General features: G+C 38.4%; 1 protein-coding gene across 1 annotated transcript in view; it reads right to left on the bottom strand.

The window, feature by feature from the left end:
• LOC145693355 (uncharacterized) overlaps positions 1 to 25,293 on the bottom strand; it is a 1,690,974-nt gene that overhangs the window by 166,580 nt on the left and 1,499,101 nt on the right. The window contains exon 27 of the mRNA XM_081769282.1: positions 21,312 to 21,426. Within this exon, the coding sequence (XP_081625408.1) occupies positions 21,312 to 21,426 (115 nt within the window). The remainder of the gene's footprint in view (positions 1 to 21,311; positions 21,427 to 25,293) is intronic.

Here is a 25,293-nt window from a genome sequence, read left to right on the forward strand (position 1 = left end):
GGCACCCCTCCCCCACCTCCAAAGAATGTGTACGGCGTCCCCCGTTCCTAAGAAGTTACAATGGGCAAAGATAGGTATGCGGGACGTCAGGCCGCTACCTATCGTCCCTCTACATTTTCAGATGATTCCATCCCATCTCGCCTAATCCCACCTTGTCTAACGATTTATCAACCACTTATATCTCCAAGTCAAGAATATTTGCTATTTTAGGCGGAACGGGAATTCCCATCTTGCCTAATCCTATCTTGCCCAAAATGGCGGTAGGTTGCAAGGAGGGAATTTCTGTACTAAAGAGGGAATTCCTCTACTAGCATTTTAACCAGATATTTAAATCAATATTTGCAATCTCTGTGAACCACAATATATATATATTATAAGTACTATACAAGAAGAAAACAGGAGAAGGCGATGAATTTAGTTCACTTTTGGTTTGTTTTGGGAATATTGGAAATTGATTTGCAAAGAGGAGCTGATCAGAAACAAGATAGAAATATAGAGGGTGTTTCAAAACAACACCGACATCATTTGGGAGCTGATTCCTGACACCAAGATAAGACAACCTGGGTGCACAAATGCTTCCTTTTGGCGCTATGACCAGCCAAAAACCTGTCGGAAAAATGCCCGATACAGCCGTAACTCGAGAACAAAATGTCGGGTCGAAGTCGGGGAAAAGGAAATGTATATTATTTTTAGCCTAAGCTTCCATTAATGCACAACTCGATATGGTACAGAGACAGCACAAAGGTCACCCCAAAGAAATTGAAGAATTAGTGGGATATTTTGTGAAACGTTGACCGGGGCAAGTTAACTACAATTAAATACGATATTTCAACTAACGGGAATCTTAGAACACGGTCGGTATTACAAGAATATTGTTAAAATTATTAAAAAGGGAAGATGCAAATATTTGATTGATCTACGTTGTCTCAGTATAGAATTGGCTATCGAGGAAGAACTGAAATTATATGAAGTCCAGAAAGTTTAAATGTTATGACTTCTAGGCTAATGAAGACAGAAAAATCACGCATCACAAGACGGTAGCGTGTGTGACTTTCGCAGAGGAGACCCGGCTCCGATTCGCGGCGGGAGCACAAGCAGTTTGGATCTCACGTTAATCCATAGCTTCATGTCTCATGTAACTGTGCTACCGAAGGGATGCTAAACTCAAATCCGATCTAGTAATAGAAAGAGATAATAGATGAAAGCTAATTTTGGGGAAATAATTCGTGAAATGAGAATGTAGGAGAAAACAGATAATCCCGAGAAATCTCACGGGTACGATGGTATCCACTACAAACTTTTATAGTCTGGGATCGAACGAGGTCCATCCCGCACCAGAAATAAGCGCTCTATCACTAAGTTACCCTGCCCATACTTTGGAGGAAACACTATGATTATGACAGATGTATCGATATATTAAATATTGTGTGTGACAAACCAACATACACGAAGTACAAACAGTCATAATGTGGAATTCGTGGAGTTTCCTTCGTGCAAAAATGATAAGTACATTTTTTTATGTCAGTTATTCTTAACTGGATGCCCGCGTCTCTTAGGGATTGGCGGAGGACACGGTGACTCAGTGGTAAATAGCTTGCCTCTGGTACGTAGGCCTCAGGTTCTATCCTAAGCCAAGAACTTTTGTGGTAGACACCGTCGTAACGTGTGTGGGTTTTCTCGGGATACTGAAATTTCCGACCACATTCTCATTCCATCATATCTTCCATCAACATTCACTTACCTTAACCATTTTCTCCCTTAGCCTAAAGAGCGTAATCGTGGTTCGTTAAAATGAAATACTTCATTTCATTTGAGAGGGGTTCCTTACAGTTTGTCGGTGGGTTGCCGTTAACAGGGTTACCGGTTTTCAATAGGTTGTATTATTGATACTATTATTTGTAAGAAAGAAAGTGTTTACGGGGCTCATAATTTTCGAAAGGTTGAGAACTACAATTGTACGTTGATTGTAAGAAATGCTAAAGGTACTAACTAAATTCGATGTGTGAGTCTTTTAGCATTATTAGTCCTATTATGGACAAGAAATAGCTCACATATCCACAAACCGAGAAAACTAACAGTGAAATGTAATAATATACAATTTGGATATCAAATTTTGCGGTTAGTTTTGTTGGCTTCGGATATGTTCAACTTACATGTGTTTTCGTGATAGTCCAAACTTTCAAGATACGAGTATCAGTCTCTTAGATTTTCGTAAATAACTATGAAGATTATCCTAAGTCTTCCGAATAAGTACAGATAAGGATCACTAAAGTTCATAATTGACATTTGAGAACATGCTGGCCCTAACTGATATATTACATCACTACCTTTCCATTTCCAAAATTATCACAGATTTAAAAATGGCGAATTTTAAGATGGCGACGGAGGTTCGTGATCTACTCTGCCCATTAACCTTTTGTCAATATATGAAACTACGACCGTTTGCATTATCTATCTTTCACTATTTAGACGATCAAACAGTTTATTTGCTGTATTTCAATAACATTGCATAGCCCTTCTCCCATCAATTTTTACTCCCTCCGTTTCTTATGACGTTCAGCCTTTACAACTTTCCACATATACATATTTCCACATCCTCTATCAGTCGCACTACGTCTCACCCTGCAACTCGATTCATCCATTTGGAACCTTTACTTGTCAGACAATTTCTTATTGATGGAGAAACAGGGAAAATAAATCAACAATGACTGACAAGTAACACCTCCCAAGTGTGGCACTCCGATGTTGATAAAATTTGGCAAGTAGGTACTGCACATGAAATAAACGAATACGAGTTTCTTATTTTCTGCGCAAAAACGGTTTTAGAGAGAAAAGCCCCCACGCAAAATTTTCAAAATTGACGCCCGAAAGGCAAGAAGTGAACCGAAGTGGATGAAGTTCTGCACAGATATTGTAGACATAATATGAGAGAATACGGGCTTCGTATTTTCCAGGAAAATAGGGTTGGGTGGGTAGGGCACGCACCCCTCGAAATCTTTGATCACGAAATATCAAAAGTGCTAGTAACAGTATGCCAAATGTGTGTAAAGGACGAAGAATTGCAAACTAACTTTGTATATGGACAATACGCAAAAGATAAACGAATACGGGTTTGTATGATCTGCGGAAAAACGGTTTTAGGGGCAAAACCCCCACCCAAAATTTTGAGAGTTGAGGCCCGAAAGGCCAGAGGAAGTGAACCGATGTGAATGAAATTGTGCACAGCTATTGTAGACATAAAACGTGGGAATATGGGTTTCTTATTTTCCTGAAAAGAAAAAGAAAACCGTTTAGGTGGGACGCAGACCCCCTTCAAAACTTTGATCGTGAAATATCAAAAGCGCCACTAACAATATGTCAGAAGTGCTTGAAGGACATGAAGAATTGGAACAACACATTGTGTAGGGACAATACGAAAAAAATAAACGAATACAGTTTTTTCTGCGGAAAAACGACTTTAGGGGGCAAAAATTATGAAATTTGAAGCCCGAAAGCCAAGAAGAAGTGCACCGAATTGAATGACATTGTGCACAGATATTGTAGAAATACAATGAGGTAATTGGGTTTCGTATTTTCCTGGAAAAAAGCGGTTGAGAGAGGCAAGGACCTTCTAAACCGCTGATTACGAAATATCAAAAGCGCAAATAGGCATGTCAGAAATTCGTAAAGAATATGTAAAATTGCAACGAAACTTCGTATAGCGACAATTTGCAAAACAATAAATGAAACGTGTGTTAATATTTGCGGAAAAGCAGTCTTGGGACGTAAGCTCCATCCGAAGAAGAGTAAATATTACCGTAATAGCGCAGGAAGGAGTGGACCGAAGCAAATGAAAGTGTTTGTAAATATAATATAGACCCTATGTAAAATAAGACCTTTCGTGTTTCTGAAGTGTCCCAATCCGTTTTGCTGGAAATAAATCGACACGTGTGTTTAAACACATTGTAAGGGTTGAAAGTCCCTCCTGAAATATTATAAAATACGCTATACTGCTTGTGCTTGTACTTGATCTGTCAAATTTGAATAAATCGGATGGAGAAACGACACTTATGAAACACGAAAGGCCATATTTTAAGTATCCAATATCTACATATAATTTCATTTACTCCGGTCCACTCCTCCAGCCACTCAACGCCTAGCTCCACTCAACAGTTTTTTTTTCTTTCAGGAAAATACGAAGCACGGATTCCCTTACTTCTACAATATTTGTGCACATCTTACTCACTTCGGTCTACTTCGTCTTGACATTCGGGGTCAAATTCAAAAACTTTGGACGAAGGATTTTGCCAACTAAAACCGTTTTCCCCTAAAATAAAAAATATCCGTCTATTTTTGCCGAAAACCGTATTAGTTTATCTTTAGCCTATAGTTCATGCATAAATTTTCGTTGCAATTCTTCATCTCCTTTACACACATCTGACATACTGTTACTAGCACTTTTGTTATTCCGTAATCAAAACTTTGGAGGGGTCCGTGCCCCACCTAATCGTTTTTTCCAGACAATACGCAACCCGCATTCCCTTATTTTATGTCTACAATATCTGTTCAAAATCCCATTCATTTCATTTCTCTTCATCTTGCCTTTCAGGCGTCAACTTTGAAAATTTTGGAGTGGGTTCTTTTATCTCCGAAAACCGTTTTTCCGCAGAAACAAAAAAAAAAAAAAAAAAAACAGTGTTCGTTTATTTTTTGCGTATGGGTCATTCAAAATTTTCGTTAAATTCTTTTGTCCTTTACACTCAACCTGACATACTGTTAGTAGCCAGGACCGAGCTGGCCCACCGGGACACCGGGACATGTCCCGGTGCGCCCTCCGAATCATCACATTATATAAAAAGGTACATTTTTAATAATAAATTCTTACGGTTATTATTGGTAAAGAACCCACGATAAGTACAGTGCGATCTTTACATAAGACGCTCTTGCGAAAACACATCAAAGGTAAACGGTTACATTTATTCTTCTGTATGGTACAGTTCTGTACCATGAATACATACTGTTTCTGTTGGTAAAGAACTCACGAAGGGTACAGCGGGCCCTTTGCAAAGGCGCCCTTGCGAGACCAAATCAAAGATAAACTGTTTTATTTTTCTGTATGGCACAGTTCTGTACAAAGAATACATATTGCTGGTGAAGAACCCTTGGAGGGTACAGTGCGCCCTTTACGTAAGGCGCCCTTGTCATGTGATTATTGCTCTGTGTTTTAGAGCAGTATTGGAATGATCAGTGCCTATTGTATTTCAAAATATAGCTATATTGATTTATTAGTAAATATTTAGCTTCATTTTGTTTAACAAAAAAAAAAAAAAAAAAAAAAAACTTACAAGAACTAAAAAATGTTTCTAAAGTAAAGTATTCACAGTTTAGCTATTTACGTTATTAAACAAACTTAGGGTTTTAATACATAAAATGGCGCCCGTATATATACAGGGTAAATCTTAATTAACATAAACTTCAGGAGGTGACTCCTGACACGGATATAAAACAAAATATATACACACCAACCTGGGTGTAAAAATGCCTCCTTTTGGCGCCTTGATCACACGAAAATTTGTCGGAAAATGTAAGAACAGCTATAACTCAGGAATAAAAGTCGGGTTAATGTTAATTAAGATAGTTAATGGAAGTTTATGTTAATTAAGATACACCCTGTATATATACGGGCGCCATTTTATGTATTAAAGCCCTAAGTTTGTTTAATAACGTCAATAGCTAAACTGTGAATACTTTACTAGAGAAACATTTTTTAGTTCTTGTAAGTTTTTTTTTTTTTTTTTTTTTTTTGTCAAACAAAATGAAGCTAAATATTTACTAATAAATCAATATAGCTATATTTTAGAAATACGATAGGCACTGATTATTCCAATACTGCTCTAAAACACAGAGGAATAATCACATGACAAGGGTGCCTTACGTAAAGGGCGTACTGTACCCTCCAAGGGTTCTTCAGTCGGGTAAAAGAGAATGTCCATTATTTTTAGTCGTAGATCCCATTAGTGTACAGTAGCGGGCAAGGGTGCCTTCCAAAGAACCTGGAGTATTCCGTCGACTATTTTATCAAACGTTGAATGAGGGCAATAAACAACAATCAAGTACAACATTTCAACAATCAAAAGTAGATCTAATAGTACATCGTTCAAATTAGAACACCTAGAATTCGAAAGAAAGAGATATACACATATGTGATCTATTTCGTCTCAGCACAGAATAAACTCTCGGGAGAATAATATAAACGAAAAGAATTCTTTAACGTATCACATTTACAGATGGTGATCAGAAAAATGGAAACAAATGTAGTTGGCAACACGTCAGATATATGGGTTGGCAGTGATGTCGCGGCGCCCACAGCGCCGGACCGCTGGTGGTGGTGTGTTAGGTCGGTCTCCATACTACGTCAGGCGCAGTGGAACAGCAGTGTCCAGTGGCTGCAGCAGACGGAGGTAGTGTGAAATGGGAGACCTCTCAGAGTTTCAAAGAGGGCAAATTGTTGGTGCGCGGTTATGTGGAGTGAGTGTGACGGCAGTGGCTACTGTGTTAGGTGTGTCGCGTGGGACAGTGTCGAAGGTGATGACGGCCTACACAACACACGGGAAAACCGCATCGGGGAAGCGGAACAGTGGGCGGAAGAAAATCATGAGTGACAGTTCACGCCGGGTATTAAAGCGCATTGTCACGCAGAACCGTCGTGCTTCTGCGGAGCAAGTGACGGAGGAACTCAATCAGCACCTCCCCCACCCTGTTTCGACAATCACAGTCCGCCGCGAATTACATGACATGAACTTACGGGGTCGTGTTGCACGGGCCAAACCGCTCATCAGGGACCATAACGCTTTCGCACGCCGCAAATGGTGTCGCGACCATGCAACTTGGACCGTTGAGAACTGGAAACGTGTGATATGGTCGGATGAGTTATCCTTCACCCTATTCCCAACCACGGGTCGTGTTTATGTGTGGAGAACGCCCAAAGAAGCTTATGATCTGCAGTGTCTCCGCCCAACTGTGAAACATGGCGGCGGCTCGGTGATGTTGTGGGCCGCCATATCATGGTTTTCATTGGGTCTTGTGGCCACACTTAGCGGACGAATCACTGCCAACGATTATGTCGCAATTTTAGGAGATCACTTGCATCCTATGGTCCGGATGTTGTTCCCGGACAATGACGCCATCTTCCAGGATGATAATGCACCCATTCACACAGCTGGCGTTGTTGCAGCATGGTTGGAGGAACATCGGGATGAAGTTCAACACCTCCCCTGGCCCGCCCAATCCCCAGATATCAACATAATTGAACATCTGTGGTCCGTCTTGGAAACACGACTCTGGCAACGATTTCCACCTCCATCCTCTCTCACAGAACTCGCCGATGCTCTGCACGAGGAATGGTGTAAAATTCCACTTGCTACCATTCACGACCTCTATGCCTCCATCCCACGTCGCATCAAGGCTGTTCTGAAGGCGAAAGGTGGCCCGACACCATATTAATCTGGTAAGTTGCAATTTCGTTCAGGTGTTTCCATTTTTCTTATCACCATCTGTATATCTTCTAGGCTATTGATAACGGATGATAAACGAACGGCTTTCTGTCAAAGTTACGAGTGTGTGAAAATGGAAAAAAGAACTTTGATCCAGATTAGGTTTAAACGGATCGTGCATAAGACAGTCAGGAGGTATGTAAAGAAATATTACATGTAGTATTCAAAATTGCAAAGATCATATGTGATCAACGAGTGTACAAGGGATTTTCCAGATACATATTGGGCAAAAGTAAGCTGCATTAAAAGATTGCCTCCTCGTAATACGTAATTCCGTGGAATATGATACTTCTGTGCACAGAAGCAACAAAAATTGATGAAACACGAGATGTTGTACACGTTGCATAATGATACAAAGAAATGCGCTGGAACAGTATACTTAATCTATGTGTTAGGTAAATATTGTTCCAGGGATACTTTTGAGGGGCTTTTCCCCTCTCTTGGAGTTGGAGAAACGCCCCTTAATCCTAACCTACGAAAAACTACATTCCTATTGTGAATATACCTAAATAGTGTCGTATTGTAGTCCATTTATATTTTGATTTTGTCACTTGTGGAACATTTTTTTAGAAGGAAATTGTTTTTAGTAGAAAACGCATGCTACAAATGGTGGGAAATATTTTTTCGACGTTCTCTATGTACTTTGGAGGTGGGGGAAATACCAACACGGAGGAAGGAGAATGTGGTACTTTTGCTTAGACATAACAGCACCTACGGAATTATCGTTCCTTGTATACCACTTCCAAGTGGCTCGCGGAAGGCTGTATTGCAGTTTTGATGTGGATGGCATAAATTAACGTGGCTGTGTTATAGTAGGCACCTGACGCAACTTGTGAGTGATATACAGTGTTCGATGCTCTGATGTTACGTGTGGAATTGCTGTATAACAGGGTAGGAAGTGTTGAGTACGACGGTAGAGTGTAGTGTCTAGGTATTCACGTCGTGTAAAACTGTAGACGTTGGTGTTTAAGTAAAATTAATTTTGTTAATCTGTATGTGCCTGCGCAATGGCAGATTACCCTGTCCACGAGCTGACAGATATGCACCTCATTTATGGAAAGATAAGGGGAAATATCCAAGAGGCAAGGCGTTTATATCGTAACCGTCGTCCTCATAAGAGAGTAACTTTCCCTGTATTTTTCCACGCCTCCACATTCGCCTTGTAAAGATGGGGTCTTTAATTTCCCCTACATGAAATCGGAGGAAATTGCACCATGCGGACAGTTGAATTTGAACACAGCGTACTAGGAATAATCAAACATCGTCCTGAAACTAGCAGTAGCCATGTGTAGGGCGTAGAAATCCACATGCAACTCTAGTGAACGATCAGCAGAGAGATTTAGAGTGAGCGCACGGTGCAGTATGGTGGATAATTTTGTGGTAGAACCTTATTTATTATTGGCCTGCCTGTGTGGGAGTACGTATAATTTATTTTTACGTAATGTTCTCTTGTTAGAACATGTGCCCTTGAACATAAGACAGCAGATGTGATTCCAGCATAACAGTGTACCTGCACATTTTGACAGGTATATGCAGACCTACTTAAATGAAACATTCCTATATAGTTGGATTGGGAGAGATTGACCTGTGTTATGACCACCTCTTTCACCCTACCTCACCCCCTTGATTTTTTATTTGGGGCGTTATGAAACGCCTTTTGTATGCAACACTAGCCACTACAGCCGGAGAACATGTTGCTCGAGTTAACATAGCTGCGGCATTCACCTGCGAAATTTCAGGTGTGTTTGACCGCACGCGGAAAAATTTGCCTCGGCAATGTCATCTTTGGAATGCGGTCAACGGTTGACAATATCAGACTGTGAACTGTTATTCTTCACAGCTGTTTCGTGTACACATACGTTTGGTAAAATACGTTTGATAAAACACTCCAATGAATATTCCAGTTTCTTTGGGAGTCACTCTTGCACCGCCACTGTACTACATCCGATTGCACACTAATGGAATCTACGACTAAAAATAATGGACATTCCTTTTGCACGATTTCGATCCGACATTTTGTTCTCGAGTGTGGCTGGGGGCCGCGGTGGCTCAGTGGTAGAGCGTTCACCTCTGGTGTTTGGGGTCCCGGGTTCGATCCCAGCCCCCGCCAAGTGAACTTTGTGGTGGACAAACACCGTGTGCGTGGGTTTTCTCGGGGTTCTCCCGTTTCCTCCCACTTTCTTCATTCCACCATTTCATTCATTCCTCATCATCACCGTCTCCTTTAGCCTCACCGGCATAACCGTGGGACGTAAAACTCAAAGATTTCATTTCATTTTTCGAGTGTGGCTGCTGTTGCATTTTCTTGAAAATTTTCGGGCAGTCATAGCTCAGAGGCATTTCTACACCCAGGTTGGTCTATACTTTTTGTTTTATCTCCGGTGTCAGGAATCACATCCCGACGTTTAGTATATTAATTAAGTTACACAATATATATATATATATATATATATATATATATATATATATATATTCACGTTTTATGCGTTCCCTTTTGGTAGATTTGTCCACCGCCCTCCTTAGTGACCCAACACGGGCCTGCTACTAGCACTTTTGATTTTTCGTGATCAAAGGTTTGGGGGGTCCGTTTAACACCCAACCGTTTTGTCCAGAAAAATAAGAAATCCGTATCCTCGTTCTACGTCTGCAATACTATACACAATTTCGTTCATTTATTTTTTTCTTTAGGGCGTCAACTTTGAAAATTTAGGGTGGGGGTTTTGCCCCCAAAAACCGTTTTTCCGCAGATCACAAAAACCCATATTTGTTTATTTTTTGCGTATAATTCATACACAAAGTTATGTTGCAATTCTTCATGTCCTTTACACACATCTGACATACTATTACTAGCACTTTTGATATTTCGTGATCCAAGGTTTGGAGGGGTACGTGCCCTACCCAACCCTATTTTCCTGAAAAATACGAAACCTATATTCCCTCATATTATGTCTACAATATCTGTGTAATACATCATTCACTTGGTTCACTTCTTGCCTTTCGGGTGTCAACTTTCAAAATTTTGGGTTGGAGTTTTTGCTCCCTAAAACAGTTTCTTCGCAGAAAATAAAAATCCGTATTCATTTATCTTTTCCGTATTGTCCACATGCAAAGTTTCGTTGAAATTCTTCATGTCCTTTACATACATCTGACATTTTGTTACTAACATGTTTGACATTTCGTTATCAGAGTTTTGGGTAGTCCGTGCCCCACCTATCCGTTTTTTCCGGAAAACTACGAAGCCCGTATTCCCTCATTTTATGTCTACAATATCTGTGTAAAACTTGGTTCACTTCGGATCAGTTCTTGCCTTTCGGACGTAAACTTTCAAAATTTGTGTGGGTTCTTCTGCCCCCTAAAACCGTTTTTCCGAAGAAAAAAGAACCAGTAATACTTTATTTTTTGCGTATCGTCCACACAAAAAGTTTCGATGCAATTCATGTCCCTTACACACACCTGACACACTGTTACTAGCACTTTTGATTTTTCGTGATCAAAGGCTTGTAGGGGTCCGTGCCCCTCCCAACCTTTTTTTCCAGGAACATACGAAATCCGTATCCTGATTTTACGTCTGGAATATCAGTGCACAATTTCATTCACTTCGGTTCACTTTTTCTTGTCTATAGGGCATCATTTTCTAAAATTTTGGATGGGGGGCTTTGGCCCCCCTAAAACCGTTTTCCGCAGAAAATAAAAAACCCGTGTTCGTTTACTTTTCGCATATTTTTCATACACACAATTATGTTGCAATTCTTCATTTCCTTTATACACATCTGACACTTTTACTAGTACTTTTGATATTTACTGATCAAAGGTTTGGAGGAGTGTGTGCCCTGCTCAACCCAATTTTCCTGGAATATATGAAACCTGTATTCCCTCGTATTATGTGTACAATACCTGTGCACAATTTCATTCACTTCGGTTCACTGCTTCTTCCCTTTGGGGCTACTTTCAAAAGTTTGGATGGGAGCATTTTTCCCCTTAATTCGTTTTCCCGCAGAAAATAAAAAACCCGTATTCGTTTATTTTTTGCGTGTTGTGCATACACAAAGTTTCCTTGCAATTCTTCATGTCCTTTACACACATCTGGTATACTTTTTCTGGTATATCCCGTGATCAAAGGTTTGGAGGGGTCCGTGCCCCACCTAAGCGTTTTTTTTTCAGACAATACGAAACGCGTATTGCCTTATTTTATATCTGTGCAAAATTTCATTCATTTCGTTTCACTTATTACTTTTCCGGCGTCAACTTTGAAACTTTTGGGGTTGGTTCTTTTGCCCCCGAAACTGTTTTCCCGCAGAAAATGAAACAGTATTCGTTTATTATTTGCGTATTGGTCATACAAAATTTTCGTTGCAATTCTTTTGTCCTTTACACACAACTTGACATACTGTTACTAGCATTTTGATTTTTCGCGATCAAAGGTTTGGAAAGGTCCGTGAAACACCCTACCGTTTTGACCAGAAAAATAAGAAATCCGTATCCTCGTTTTACGTCTGCAATATCCATGCACAATTTCCTTCACTTTGGTTCACTTGTTCTAGTCTTTAGGGCGTCAACTTTCAAAATTTTGGGTGGGGACTTCTACCCCCTAAAACCGTTTTTCCACAGATCATAAAAACATATATTCGTTTATTTTTTTGCGTATCTATATATATAAAAGAGAACGTACAAATCCTTTGTTAGCTCATCACGCTAATACGGCTGAACCAATTTCTTTCATTTTTGGGGGGTTATTAAGATTTGGACCCTAGATGGTTTTTATCATATCACTTTAATTTTCAATTACCAGTGTCTTGAGATAATTGACCATTCAAGTGTCCATAACGTAGAAATCCTTTGTTAGCTCATCATAGCTAAATCTAACCGTATTTATATGCAACCCACATGACCGTGTCACTCGGCGGGTTAACATAAATGACAGGCGATATAATGTTAACATTTACTGCAATCTTCTATGGTTTTTATCATATCACTTGAAAGCGAAAAAGTAAAAATTATCTAAGTAACAAAGTTTATTGCGTTCCGGGGTGACCCCAGCGAAGCGGGGTGAACGCTGCTAGTTATTCATAACAAAGTTATGATGCAATTCATGTCCTTTACACACATCTCACACTATTACTAGCGCTTTTGATATTTCGTGATCAAAGGTTTGGAGGGGTACGTGCCCCACTGAACCCTATTTTCCTGGAAACTACGAAACCCATATTCCCTCATATTATGTCTATAATATCTGTGTACAACTTCATTCACTTCGGTTCACTTCTTCTTGCGTTTCGGGCGTAAACTTGCAAAAATTTGTTTGGGTTCTTCTGCCCCCTAAAACCGTTTTTTCCGAAAAAATAAAGAACCAATAGCCCTTTATTTTTTGCGTTTAGTCCATACAAAAAGTTTCGTTGCAACACTTCATGTCCTTTACACACACCTGACATACTCTTACTAGCACTTTCGATTTTTCGTGATCAAAGGTTTGTAGGGGTCCATGCACCTCCCAACCGTTTTCTCCAACAATATACGAATCCGTATCCTGACTTTACGTCTGGAATATCTGTGCACAATTTCATTCACATTGGCTCATTCCTTCTTGTCTTTGGCGCATCAAGTTTCAAAATTTTGGGAGGGGGCTTTGGCCGTTTTCCCACAGAAAATAAAAACCAGTATTCGTTTATTTTTTGCGTATTGTTCATACACAAACTTATGTTGCAATTCTTAATGTCCTTTACACACACCTGACATACTGTTACTAGCAATTTTGATATTTAGTGATCAAGGGTTTGGAGGGGTGCGTGGCCTACTCAACCCTATTTTCCTGGAAAATACGAAACCTCTATTCCCTCACATTATATTTACAATATCTGTGCACAACTTCATTCACTTCGTTTCACTGCTTCTTGCTTTTAGGGCGACAACTTTCAAAATTTTGGGTGGGAGGTTTTGCTCCCTAAAACAGTTTCTATGCAGAAAATAAAAATCCGCAGTTATTTACTTTTAGCGTATTGTCCGTGTAAAAATTTTTCCTTGGAAATTCTTCCTGTTCTTTACACTCACCTGACATATTGTTACTAGTACTTTTGATATTTTGTGATCAAAGGTTTGGAAGGGTCAGTGCCCACCCAACCTTTTTCCCAGGAAAATAGGAAACCCGTATTCCCTCATTTTATTTCTACAATATCTGTGCAAAATTTTATTCATTTCTGTTCATTTCTTCTTACCTTTCGGCCGTCAACTTTCAAAATTTGTGGGTTGCGTTTGTTTGCCCCATAAAACCCTGTTTCCGCTGAAACTAAAAAAAACGTATTCCTTTATTTTTTGCGTATTGTCCGTACACAAAGTTTCGTTGCAATTCTTCATGTCCTGTACACACATCTGACATACTGTTACTAGCACTTTTGATATTTCGTGACCAAATGATTGGAAGGGTCTCTACGCCACCTAACAGTTTTTTCAGCAAAATACGAAATCCGTATTCCCTCATTTTATGTCCACAACATCTGTGCAAAATTTCATTCATTTCGGTTCATTTCTTCTTACCTTTAGGGTGTCAACTTTCAAAATTTGTGGGTTGGCTGTTGTGCCCCCTGAAACCGTTTTTCCGCAGATCATAAAAAACCCGTATTCGTTTATTTTTTGCGTATTGTCTATACACAAACTTATGTTGCAATTCTTAATGTCTTTACACACATCTGACATACTGTTACTAGCGCTTTTGATATTTAGTGATCAAACATTTGGATGGGTGCTTTCCTTACCTAACCCTATTTTCCTGGAAAATACGAAACCTGTATTCCCTCATATTATGTCTACAATATATGTGCACAACTTCATTCACTTCGGTTCAATGCTTCTTGCTTCTAGGGCGTCAACTTTCAAAATTTTGGATGGGAGGTTTTGCTCCCTAAAACCATTTCTATGCAGAAAATAGAAACCCGCAGTTATTTATTTTTTGCTTATTGTCCATGCAAAAATTTTCCTTGCAATTCTTCCTGCCCTTTATACACACCTGACATACTGTTACTAGCACTTTGATATTTCGTGACCAAATGTTTGGACGGGTCTCAATCCCACCCAACCGTTTTTTTCAGAAGATACGAGACCCATGTTCCCTCATATTATGTCTATAATATCTGTGCAAAAATTCATTCACTTCGGTTCATTTCTTCTTACTTTTCGGGCTTCAACTTTTAAAATTTTGAGGTGGGTTCTTTTGCCCCCCCCCCCCTATAACCGTTTTTCCGCAGAAAATAAAAATCCCGTATTCTTTCATGTTTTTCGTATTGTCCATGCCCTAAGTTTCGTTCCAATTCTTCATGTCCTTTACACATATCTGACATACAGTTAGTTGCAGTTTTGATATTTCGTGATCAAAGACGTAATCAGGTTCCTTAGGGGACAATCATGGTGTCCCATGTGGAGTTTTATGGTTAAGAATTGCGAGTGGTTTCGTCTTTTCAGACGCGTATTGGAGAACACGAAAAGCGATGGTGGAGGTCTGAGGTCCGCGACTAGCGAATATGGCGGCGAATTCAAGATGGCGACCAAGCTAGATTTAAAAACCGCTGTATCTCGTTTACCTCTCATCCGATGTTGATGCTCTTTTTTAAAATTGTAGGTTTATATTAAAGCTATATTTTATGTTATTACACATTTTACGCTAAATACAATAGTTTTCCAGGTATTTCACAAATCCGATTTTTGAAAAAAAAATGTTTTGTTTAATTAAAAAAATGTTATGTGTTTATGAGAAGAAAACTATTGCGGGTGATTTCATCTTTTCAAGTACTTCTTGGAGAATAAGAAAAGCGATGGTGGAAGTCTGTGGTCCGCGACTGGCTAATATGGCGGCGAATTGAAGTTCGCGGACCGGTCGTGGACCTCAGACTTCCACCATCACTTTTCATGTTCTCCAAGAAGTACTTGAAAAGATGAAAACACCCGCAATATTTGATCATCAAACTGCACACGGAACACGTTAATGAACCTGACTATAACGTAAAATTAGAAATTGTACATGCATGAGGAAATTTGTATTGTGTTCGAAAAATCCAGGTGTTCATTAAAAACTTTTATTCTGATGAGTCAAAACGATATGTAAAATATCTAAGTTATAACTTGAAATGAATCATTTATGAATTATTAATTGTTCTACTAAATAATAATACCATAATATACAGTATTTAAGACTAATAGTTTCCATTTTCTGTGTCCTTCTCTCATTGTCGTTTTCGTCAAACTCTTCTTCACCACTGTCATAAAATTGTTCACATTCCTCATTTGAAGGATTGTCAGAATTTTGTTCATTTCCAGAACAGCTGCACATCTCTGTACATGGAATTGTATGTTTGAAAGACATACAGGGGGGTGAAAAACGTGATTGCACACACGAACCCGTATGGATGACAGAATTTCTAGAGGTCCACAGGGTAGCTCACTCATCTCTGGAACAAACTGACCATTTTCCAACTTCCAACAACATTCTAATGGGGAGGCAAGGTGTAGCAATATCTGATGTATTCCAAATCATTGCTTGCAAATGTGCTCTTCTAACTGCAGGACGAAATGAAGCTAAAATTGGAGGAAGACTGGACCCTTCAACTTTTTTTTTTTTTAAATAACCACTATCTTACTTCACTTAACTTTTGAAGCTTCGGCTCTTGTAAGTACACTGAACAAAGATACTCTTCCAAACCATTGTAGATTTCATCTGAAACATGCAACGTTCTGCGAAGACATGAAAGTGCGTGAAGCATTCTTTCATATGCTTCCATGAAGCGGTTTCAAAGAGCAGTTTTTGTTTTTCCAGAAAAAGCACTAGTGACGTCAGTACCAGATATAGCATGCATCCCAGTCAGTGCATTTGCTTACTGTTGTCCCAGTCCACATAAATTTTCTCTATCTCAATTTTCCGAGGTTTAAGTACAAATCAGAATAAAGAATGTTTTCGTTGGGAGCTGTGGATACCAACTGATAAGCAATACATCAGTGTCAGGGGAGAACACATTTATGACTTTTGCACCTCTTCCAGTGGCATGTAGGGCATGCAAGATAATTTTCGTGTCAGCCTCTTCTTGAGTAGTTTTCAAATCTGATACAACTAACTTTGAACCTTCTGCAGTATCCTTGTAGGACACATTGATGCTTTTATTGTCATCAGTAGTTTTTTTGATTAGTTCTTTACTTAAATACTCCGTCAGGGATGCCTTAGTCTTTATAAGTGAAAGCAGTTTCTTAATGGGAACTGATTTGATGCTGGTATGAGCCTCAATTTTATATTGAACAGGTGGTTTTCCATGTTGAGGACGGTCACGACAAGCATATTTCAATGAATTTTCGATATATGTGTCAAACACAACATGAACTTCAGAGTAATGCCCATATTTCCGAAAGATTTTTCTGCATATCTGATTTGCTGAGTCTGACACATTCTTTGTATTATTGTCCAACTTCAGAGAATTGAGCTTGCCATTCCATCTACCATTGCAACTGGCATTACTGGACTGTCAGAAGCTGCAACTTGTGATTCATCAGGATTTTCGCATGTTTCCTTGTCTTCAAGCTCTTCTAAATGATGAAAGAGCTTGCTTTTAACTTGTATACGATGCACGTACCCATCCCCGCAAAACATAGATCTTGGAACGACACTCAGCTCATACATACCGATGCAGTCATCTAATTTCAAATCTGTTCGTGCTCGACACAAAAGGACAAGTCTACCAAACATCTTTCTGTCCTCCTTAACCTCCACTACTCCCTGTTTAGTTTGCACTTTTACTTTCTTTCCCATCGAACTAAACAGTTTAAGTTTCTTCTGGGAAAGAGTATCCCAAAAATTTCTTGTCCGTAGCATTATTCGCTATTCTGCAAAAGACTTGTGCTGTGCTAATCCCTGGACTGGCATGGAAGTGACATCATTGACAACCTCAGGTGGTGCGACAGTCATTGTTACAAGATTGATCAGGTCATTATCTTCATTGTTTGAATGGGTTTACAAAATTCTGGGCACACAGAGTCATTTTGATCAAGTTCTTTTGGTAGCGAGATGACTTCGATCGGCTTACCTCATGATGAGTCTTTCTTTCCTTCTGAACACCTGGAATACGTTCTCCTACTTCTGAACAAATCTTAGCTAGTTCAGGTGTTACCAAAAAGAACTTGGTGAGGGTCTGTGGGCTTTGTGTTATGCCTACTACTCCATCTGCTACCTGTAATATCGTGCTTTCCAACTAAACATCACTTAAAAAACAACTTTAGTTCATCTGGGACCACACATTCTTCTGCAGTCATTTTCCCAGAGAAATTCCATTTCATAGACTTCAAAACACACTTCCTTATTAACTTCGAAGCCGCTAAAAGAATCTTCATTTCCTCTTCAATATCTCTTCTCATCCTCTAGCTTTGATACAGCAGCATCCTTCGTTGATCTTAGACAAACGCTTTCAGATTCATTTCTTCTCTTTGGCTGGCAAAAGTCAATTCCTGGTATTTCATTTTTAAGGAGTTGCTTGATCTCTCTACGTGATCTGACACAAGCATCTTTTGGATCCAGTCCATTTGAAGCGCAGATATTGAGATATGAACAGTGTAGATCAGCCATATAAGTAATATTTCCATCTTCCAAAAACTCTTCAACAGCATTAATGAATTCCATATCTGAAGCTACATATACTGCTTCTTTTTTGCCCTCTTCGTCCTGGCCTACTTCGTTTTTCCTGATAACATGGATTTCATTCTTTGTCCAACAAACACTGTGATATGAAATGTCAATGGCATAAGCATCAGTTGGATTGATACATTCACTTAACCTTACATGTCACGTTTTATTTCCACTAAGTTCCAGGGCCAGTCTCAAATTTGCACTTCCACTGTTGTAAGAAACTTGACGGAGAGGGTGTTTTCTTGTTTCTTTACCATCACAAAACAAGCACAAATCTTTGTTATATCTTGAGGTCTTCTGTTGTCTAGTGAAGGGAATAGCACGAGAGTCAGTTGTTGTTTCCTCAGTGGGACAAGTAGACTCTTGAGTCAGAAATTTCCTTTCTACACTTTTTCTTCTTATACTGTGTGTTAATGATTTGTAAGAGCTCAAATGCCATTTCACCTCAAGAAGTCTTATATTTTGAACTGATGGATCGTTCTTCAGCGATTGCAGCACGCTCACACATTGTTCCTCTTGCCAACTTGCAAAGTCTTTAATAGTTTGGTTTAAATTGTCGTACGCATTGTCGCTTGGAACATCCACAAAGCGTTCTTTAACTTTTTTATTGCATAATATAAATTTTCCCATTCACTGCTGCGCTTCCTCTTCCCTAATTGTACAACAGAATCCATCATGAAACATGAAAAAAAAACGAAATATTTAATAAGTTAGTTGCGGATTTTTTAAAATACACTCAAACAAATTTACTACCCACAAATAATATAAAAATGTCACACAATTCTATTAATGTTAAACTATAATCCTTAAAAACATTGTATTTAGCGTAAACTGTGTAATAACATGAAATATAGCTTTAATAAAAACCTACAAGTCGGACGAGAGGTAGCCGACATACAGGGCTTTTTAAACGTAGCTTGGCCGCCATCTTGAATTCGCCCCCATATTAGCCAGTCGGGGACCTCAGACTTCCACCATCGCTTTTCTCATTCTCCAAGAAATACTTGAAAAGATGAAACCACCCGCAATACTCTTTTTTCTGATAAACAGAAAACATTTTTTTGTTTTAATAAACATAAAACATTTTTTCTCAAATATCGGCCTTTGCGAAATACCTGGAAAACTATTGTATTTAGCGTAAAATGTTTAACAACATTAAATATAGCTTTAATATAGACCTACAATTTAAAAAAAAAGCATCAAAATCAGATGAGAGGTAAACGAGATACAGCGGTTTTAAACCTAGTTTGGTCGCCATCTTGAATTCGCCGCCATATTGGCCAGTCGCGGACCTCAGACCTCCACCGTCGCTTTTTCGTGTTCTCCAACATGCTTCTGAAAAGACGAAACCACTCGCAATACTTAACCATCACACTGCACACGGGACATGTTAAGGAACCTGACTAATGTGGAGGATTTCGTGCCCCACCTAACCGTCTTTTCCACAAAAATACGAAATCCGTATTCCTTCATTTTGTGTTGTCTGCATTATCTGTGCAAAATTTCATTCACTTCTGTTCACTCCTTCTTTCCTTTAGGCCGTCAACTTTCAAAATTTTGGGGTGGGCCTTTTGCCCCTAAAACCGATTTTCCGCAGAAAATAAAACAACCCGTATTGCTTTATTTTTTGCATATTGTCCATACACAAAGTTATGTTGCAAGTATTCATGTGTTTTACCACATCTGACATACTGTTACTAGGATTTTTGATATTTCGTGGGCAAATGTTTGGAAAGGTCTGGGCCCTACCCAACTGCTTTCTCCATAAATATTCGAAACCCGTATCCTCATTTTATGTCTGCAATATCTGTGCACAATTTCATTCACTTCCGTTCCCCTCTTCTTGCCTTTCCGGCGTCAACTTTGAAAATTTTGGGTGGGGGCTTTTCCCCCTAAAACCGTTTTTAGCAGAGACAAACGTTTTCGTTTATTTTTTGCGTATTGTCCATACACAAAGTTATGTTTTCAAGTCTTCATGTGTTTTACACACATCTGACATACTGTTACTAGCACTTTTGATATTTCGTGATCAAATGTTTGGAGGGGTCCGTGCCCCACCCTACAGTTTTTTTTCAGGAAAATACGAAACCCGTATTCCCTCATTTTACCTCTGCAATACACAATTTCATTCACTTCAGATCAGTTGTTCTTGCCTTTCGGGTGTCAATTTTCAAAATGTTGGGTAGGGCTTTTATATCACACCTTTACATTATGTAACTTTTTCTTTTTTTCTATGAGATTCTTATTTTGGGGAGAGGAGAGAAGTCCTTTCCTCTGCTATCTATTTTTTGCCATTCATCTTGTTTGAAGTGCTTATGTAAGATCATTTTGTAACTTTTGATGCCATCCAACTCATTCACGATAATAAAATTGTCTTTCTTAACAATTTGGTTGTTGTCTTATTTGCAGTTTGCCACACTGATATATTTGTTACAAAATTGAGGTTTGTTCCAACGCTTTTCGAATTCGCAACCAATCCAACCACCGAGCTTTTTGGATTGCCTGCTATTGCAGGAAAAGAATTGCAGGTGGTAATGCACTTTTGGAGTCGTGTATACATTTCACCTATATGTAATGGGTTAATAAAAGGGTTTGAAATATAGATTATTATTGTTATTGTTATTATCATTATTATTGGAGTAGGGAGATAAAGTGATGTAATATGAATATAATTATTGTTACTGCGCATACAAAATCTGAGTAATTATTTAGTATGTAGAGCGGTTTAGAACTTTAAACGACTTGTCTCTCTGTAACAAATTTATGCCCCTCAAACTTCTATGGTTGGCTAAGGACTTAGTTTTGCCTGAATATATTTCTTTAGAACCTTCGCATATCGACATAACGTTGCTAAACCGCTCGCAACATTTGGTGACCACAATATGAATACTTACATAGATATGTGACATGTTTGTGTTTCTGATAAAATATTTATATTATCACAGGAATTTTTTAAATTCACTTTCAGTAAAAATGTATTTCTTACATTTCATATCGCTCTTTAGGAATATAGTGAAGAAAACATAATTTTACATAAACTAACTATTAGAATAATATATAAAATAATATCATCAAGATGTTACGAACATGGTATTACGATATCAAAAAATAGATAAATATTTTCTATATACCTAGATGCTGGTAATCCTGAATCTCCTCGTATTCCTTGAGGTCCAGAGGGTCCAGGTAAACCATCCTGTCCTCGTGTTCCTGGATTACCAGGCCTTCCTGGTAATCCTGGAGAGCCTGAAAACATAAATTCAACAATAATTGAATGTTACTATTCGAAGAGAGAACATAAATACTAGTACTTCAATGAATTTTCAAGTACAGTTTCTAGCTTAAATAACTTAAGAAGGTAACATTAATGAGGATATTACTAATATAACTGAGAATAGAAATAATAATTGCTCCAGTTATATTTCTGTATTGATGACGCATACTGGAGAAAGAAATGCCACATGATAACGAGCAATGCAAATTTTGAATATATACGCTACATAACAGCAGACAGTTTGATTAATAAGCAATATTTAAAACCTATTGTCATTAATATAATAGTACGCGCTCTGGAATTCATAACTAATTAACAAAAAAATTAGGTGTGTCTTTGCCCGGAACAAGAGTGTCAATTGCCAAAATAAATTTGAGACAAGTACTTTGCCCTCCCTATTAATATGGCAATACCACAGTTCACCACCCAATTTTCGATTGGGGTACCTAAGCCTAACCCGCCTAGTTGGCAACGGTACCATGGTTCATCCCCTCATTTTTCAACAGAGGTACATATTAGAAAGACGCAAAATATTTCTTTTGACTGGATAAAGATGTTTTTTTCTCGTAAATACCAGAGTCTGTTACGTATTTCTTTATTATTGTAGGCAGAAAAGAAGTCAGGACCGGGACCGGCTCTACTATACGTGCTACACCAGGCCCCTTAAAGAAGATTCACCTAATGGATAGATCAAGTATACTGCCCCAGCGCAATTCTTTGTATCGTTATGCAACGTGCACATCTCGTGTTTCGTACATTTTTGTTGTTTCTGTGCATGGAAGTATCATATTCCACGGAATTGCGTATCACGAGGAGGAAACCTTTTAATGCAGTTTGTTTTTCCCAATAAGTATTCACGCAATATTTGGGAATCCCTGGAGCTCCTCCGTGGCTAAGCGCTTAGCATACGCGCCTTTCGCGTGGGAGACCCGAGTTCGATTCCCGGCGGGAGCTCATGTAGTTCAGATTTCACGCTAATCAGTAGGTCCACGTATCATATAGCCTCGCTGCTGAACGGGACGTTAAACTCAAAATCAACTGATTTGGGAATTCCTGTGTCATGTGGAGAATTCCTTGTACACTCGTTCATCACATATGAACTTTGCATTTTTGGATACTACATGTTATGTTTCTTTACATGACCCTGACTGTCCTATACGCAGTCGTCTCAAACCTGATCTTCACCAAAATTATTATTATTATTTTTTTTTCTTTTTCATTTTCACACACTTGTAGCTTGGACAGGAAGCTGCTTATTTATCATCCGTCACCATTAACATAGAAGATATAATTGCGATACGTTAAAGACTTTATTTTATTTAAATTCTTCCGAGAGTTATTCTATACCGAGACAAAATAGATCAATCACACATGTGTATCTCTCTTTCTTTCGAATTCTAAGTGTTTTAATTTGAACGATGTACAATTACTCTTAATTTATGAAATCTTGTATTTTATTATTTATTTCTCTCATTCAACTTCGTTGATCCATTCATTTGACAAAATATTCAAAGAAGTACTTTAGTTTCCTTTGGGAGTCCCCCTTCGGCCGTCACTGCACTACATCCGATTGCACAGTATTGGAATCTACGACTAAAAATAATGGACATACTATTTCCAACTTCTATCCGTCGTTTTGTTCTTGAGTTATAGCTGTTTTTCCTTTTTTTTTTTTTTTTTTTTTTTTTTTACATTTTTCGACAACTTTTCGGGTGATTAAAACGCCGAAAAGAGGCATTTTTACACCCAGGTTGGCGTATAGTTTTCGCTTTATATCGGTGTATATAATCACCTTTCGGTGTTGTTATATTAATTAAGTTACACCCTATATATATATATATATATATGCCATTTTATGTATTAAAATAAAACTTGTTTAGTAACGTAAATAACTAAACTGTGAAAAGTCTTTCGTAGAGAAACACATTTTAGTTCTTGTAATAAATTTTTATCAAATAAATATATGCCAATAAACAAATATAGCTATTATTTAGAAATACAATAGGCACTCAGTATTCGACCACTGCTCTAAAACACACAGAACAATTAAACTTGTAAATATAAAGCTGAAAAAGCTTGAATTATTTAAACTGCACTATATAGATTGCGTTTAGCTTCCGAAAGTTTTTTTTTTTTTGGGGGGGGGGGCAATAAATGAATAGCAGCACGAAAAAATCCTATATTATCTTACCAAATAGACCTGCATGTTAATTGCTTTAATAGTTTTATACATATTTTTTGAAAAGTGATTGTAGTCTTTACCTGTTCTCTGCCAATAGCAACTATATGAATGTATAATACAAAACTGGTATACATAAGATTAAAAAAAAAAAAAAAAAACATTTATAATGTGATATTTAATAGGCCTTCACAAGTTCTTTACCAACAGCCACCGTATGAATTTACTATACAGAACTGATATAAAAAAAAAACAACTAAAACTATTTATCCATAATGTGATGTTTCGCAGGTCGCGCTGTACCCCACACCGGTTCATTACCTACAGTAACAGTATGTATTCATTCTACAGAACTGTGCTATACAGAAGAATAAATAAAAGCATTTATCTTTGATGTGGTTTCGCAAAGGCGCCTTACGTAAAGGGCGCACTGTATCCTTCACTAGTTCTTTATAAACAGTAACAGTATGTATTCATTGTGCAGAACTGTGCTATACAGAAGAATAAATAAAAGCATTTATCTTTGATGTAGTATTAGAAGGGCGCCTTATGTAAAGAGCGCATTATACTTATCCAATTCTTCGTGGTATTGGTTCTTTACCAATAACATCTGTAAAAATTTATTATAATAAAACATATGCCTTCATTTATAATGTGATGTTTCGGAGGGCGCACCGGGACGTGTCCCGGTGGGTCAGCACAGGCCTGTCGTACATGTCCATTTGCATGGGGCGGCAAAATCTGTCATAACTATTATTTAAAAGAAGTATTTCTTGGTGGAAACAGCCTTCATGACGATGGTAATTAAATTTACAAAACTGACCTTCTATTTGAATACTATATGCTGTTTAGGTCGCATTAGTTTAAGGTCCATGAACAATGCTAAAGCAACAAGAATTTGACTGATATTGAATTCTATAAAAGGGATGACCATCTTTCCTCTGCAGGTGTGTTTACTATATATTTCACTAACATAATAGATTATTATTTAAAGAGAAAACAGACCCAGCGAGATTGTATTTGTAGTGTTTAGGCCTTTCTGAATGGGAGTGCCTCCCTCCGACTCGTTGTTCATGATAGAGGGTACCATACTTAAAATCGTGGTTTTTAAGATTCGTTCTTTTTGGAGAAAGGGGGCGGCAAATGATGCTATTGCACGGACGGCAAAATGACTAGTGCCAACTCTGGTCCCGACGTCGGATTTCAGTTCAAACAAGTAGCCTCAATAGGCTATTTTTTGTTTGCATTGGGCCCATAATACATTCCTTTTTGTCCTGTGAACCTTATCGGCAACCAACACAACCAATACGTGTTCTTGTATGTAAGTAGCTGCCTACGTGCCCACTGTATTTGCAATGGCTCCCTCTACAAGCCCTCAGCTGTAACGGTTATGGGCGTACCTCTCTGCGTGCGAGAGCTATTACCAGACTCCCTGAATCAAAAGTTATTACCTTACCCACCAGCTAACAGCTTTCTTTCCAAAAGAATATTCCTCTGGAGGATTGATAGAACCAAATTAACTTCACCAAAGGTTGTTTACGGCCTGATCGGCTTAAGATTCTCTTCTCTCCCTTATTTCCTTTAACTTACTCAAGGGAGGCAGAGAGAAAAGATGAGTTAAATATCTCTTAATTCTTTAAATATCCTCGTGCAACCTTTT

The sequence above is a fragment of the Thermobia domestica genome, chromosome 8 (genome assembly GCF_964235325.1).
Source record: "Thermobia domestica chromosome 8, izTheDome1.hap1.1, whole genome shotgun sequence".
In the NCBI taxonomy this organism is placed as follows: Eukaryota; Metazoa; Arthropoda; class Insecta; order Zygentoma; family Lepismatidae; genus Thermobia; species Thermobia domestica.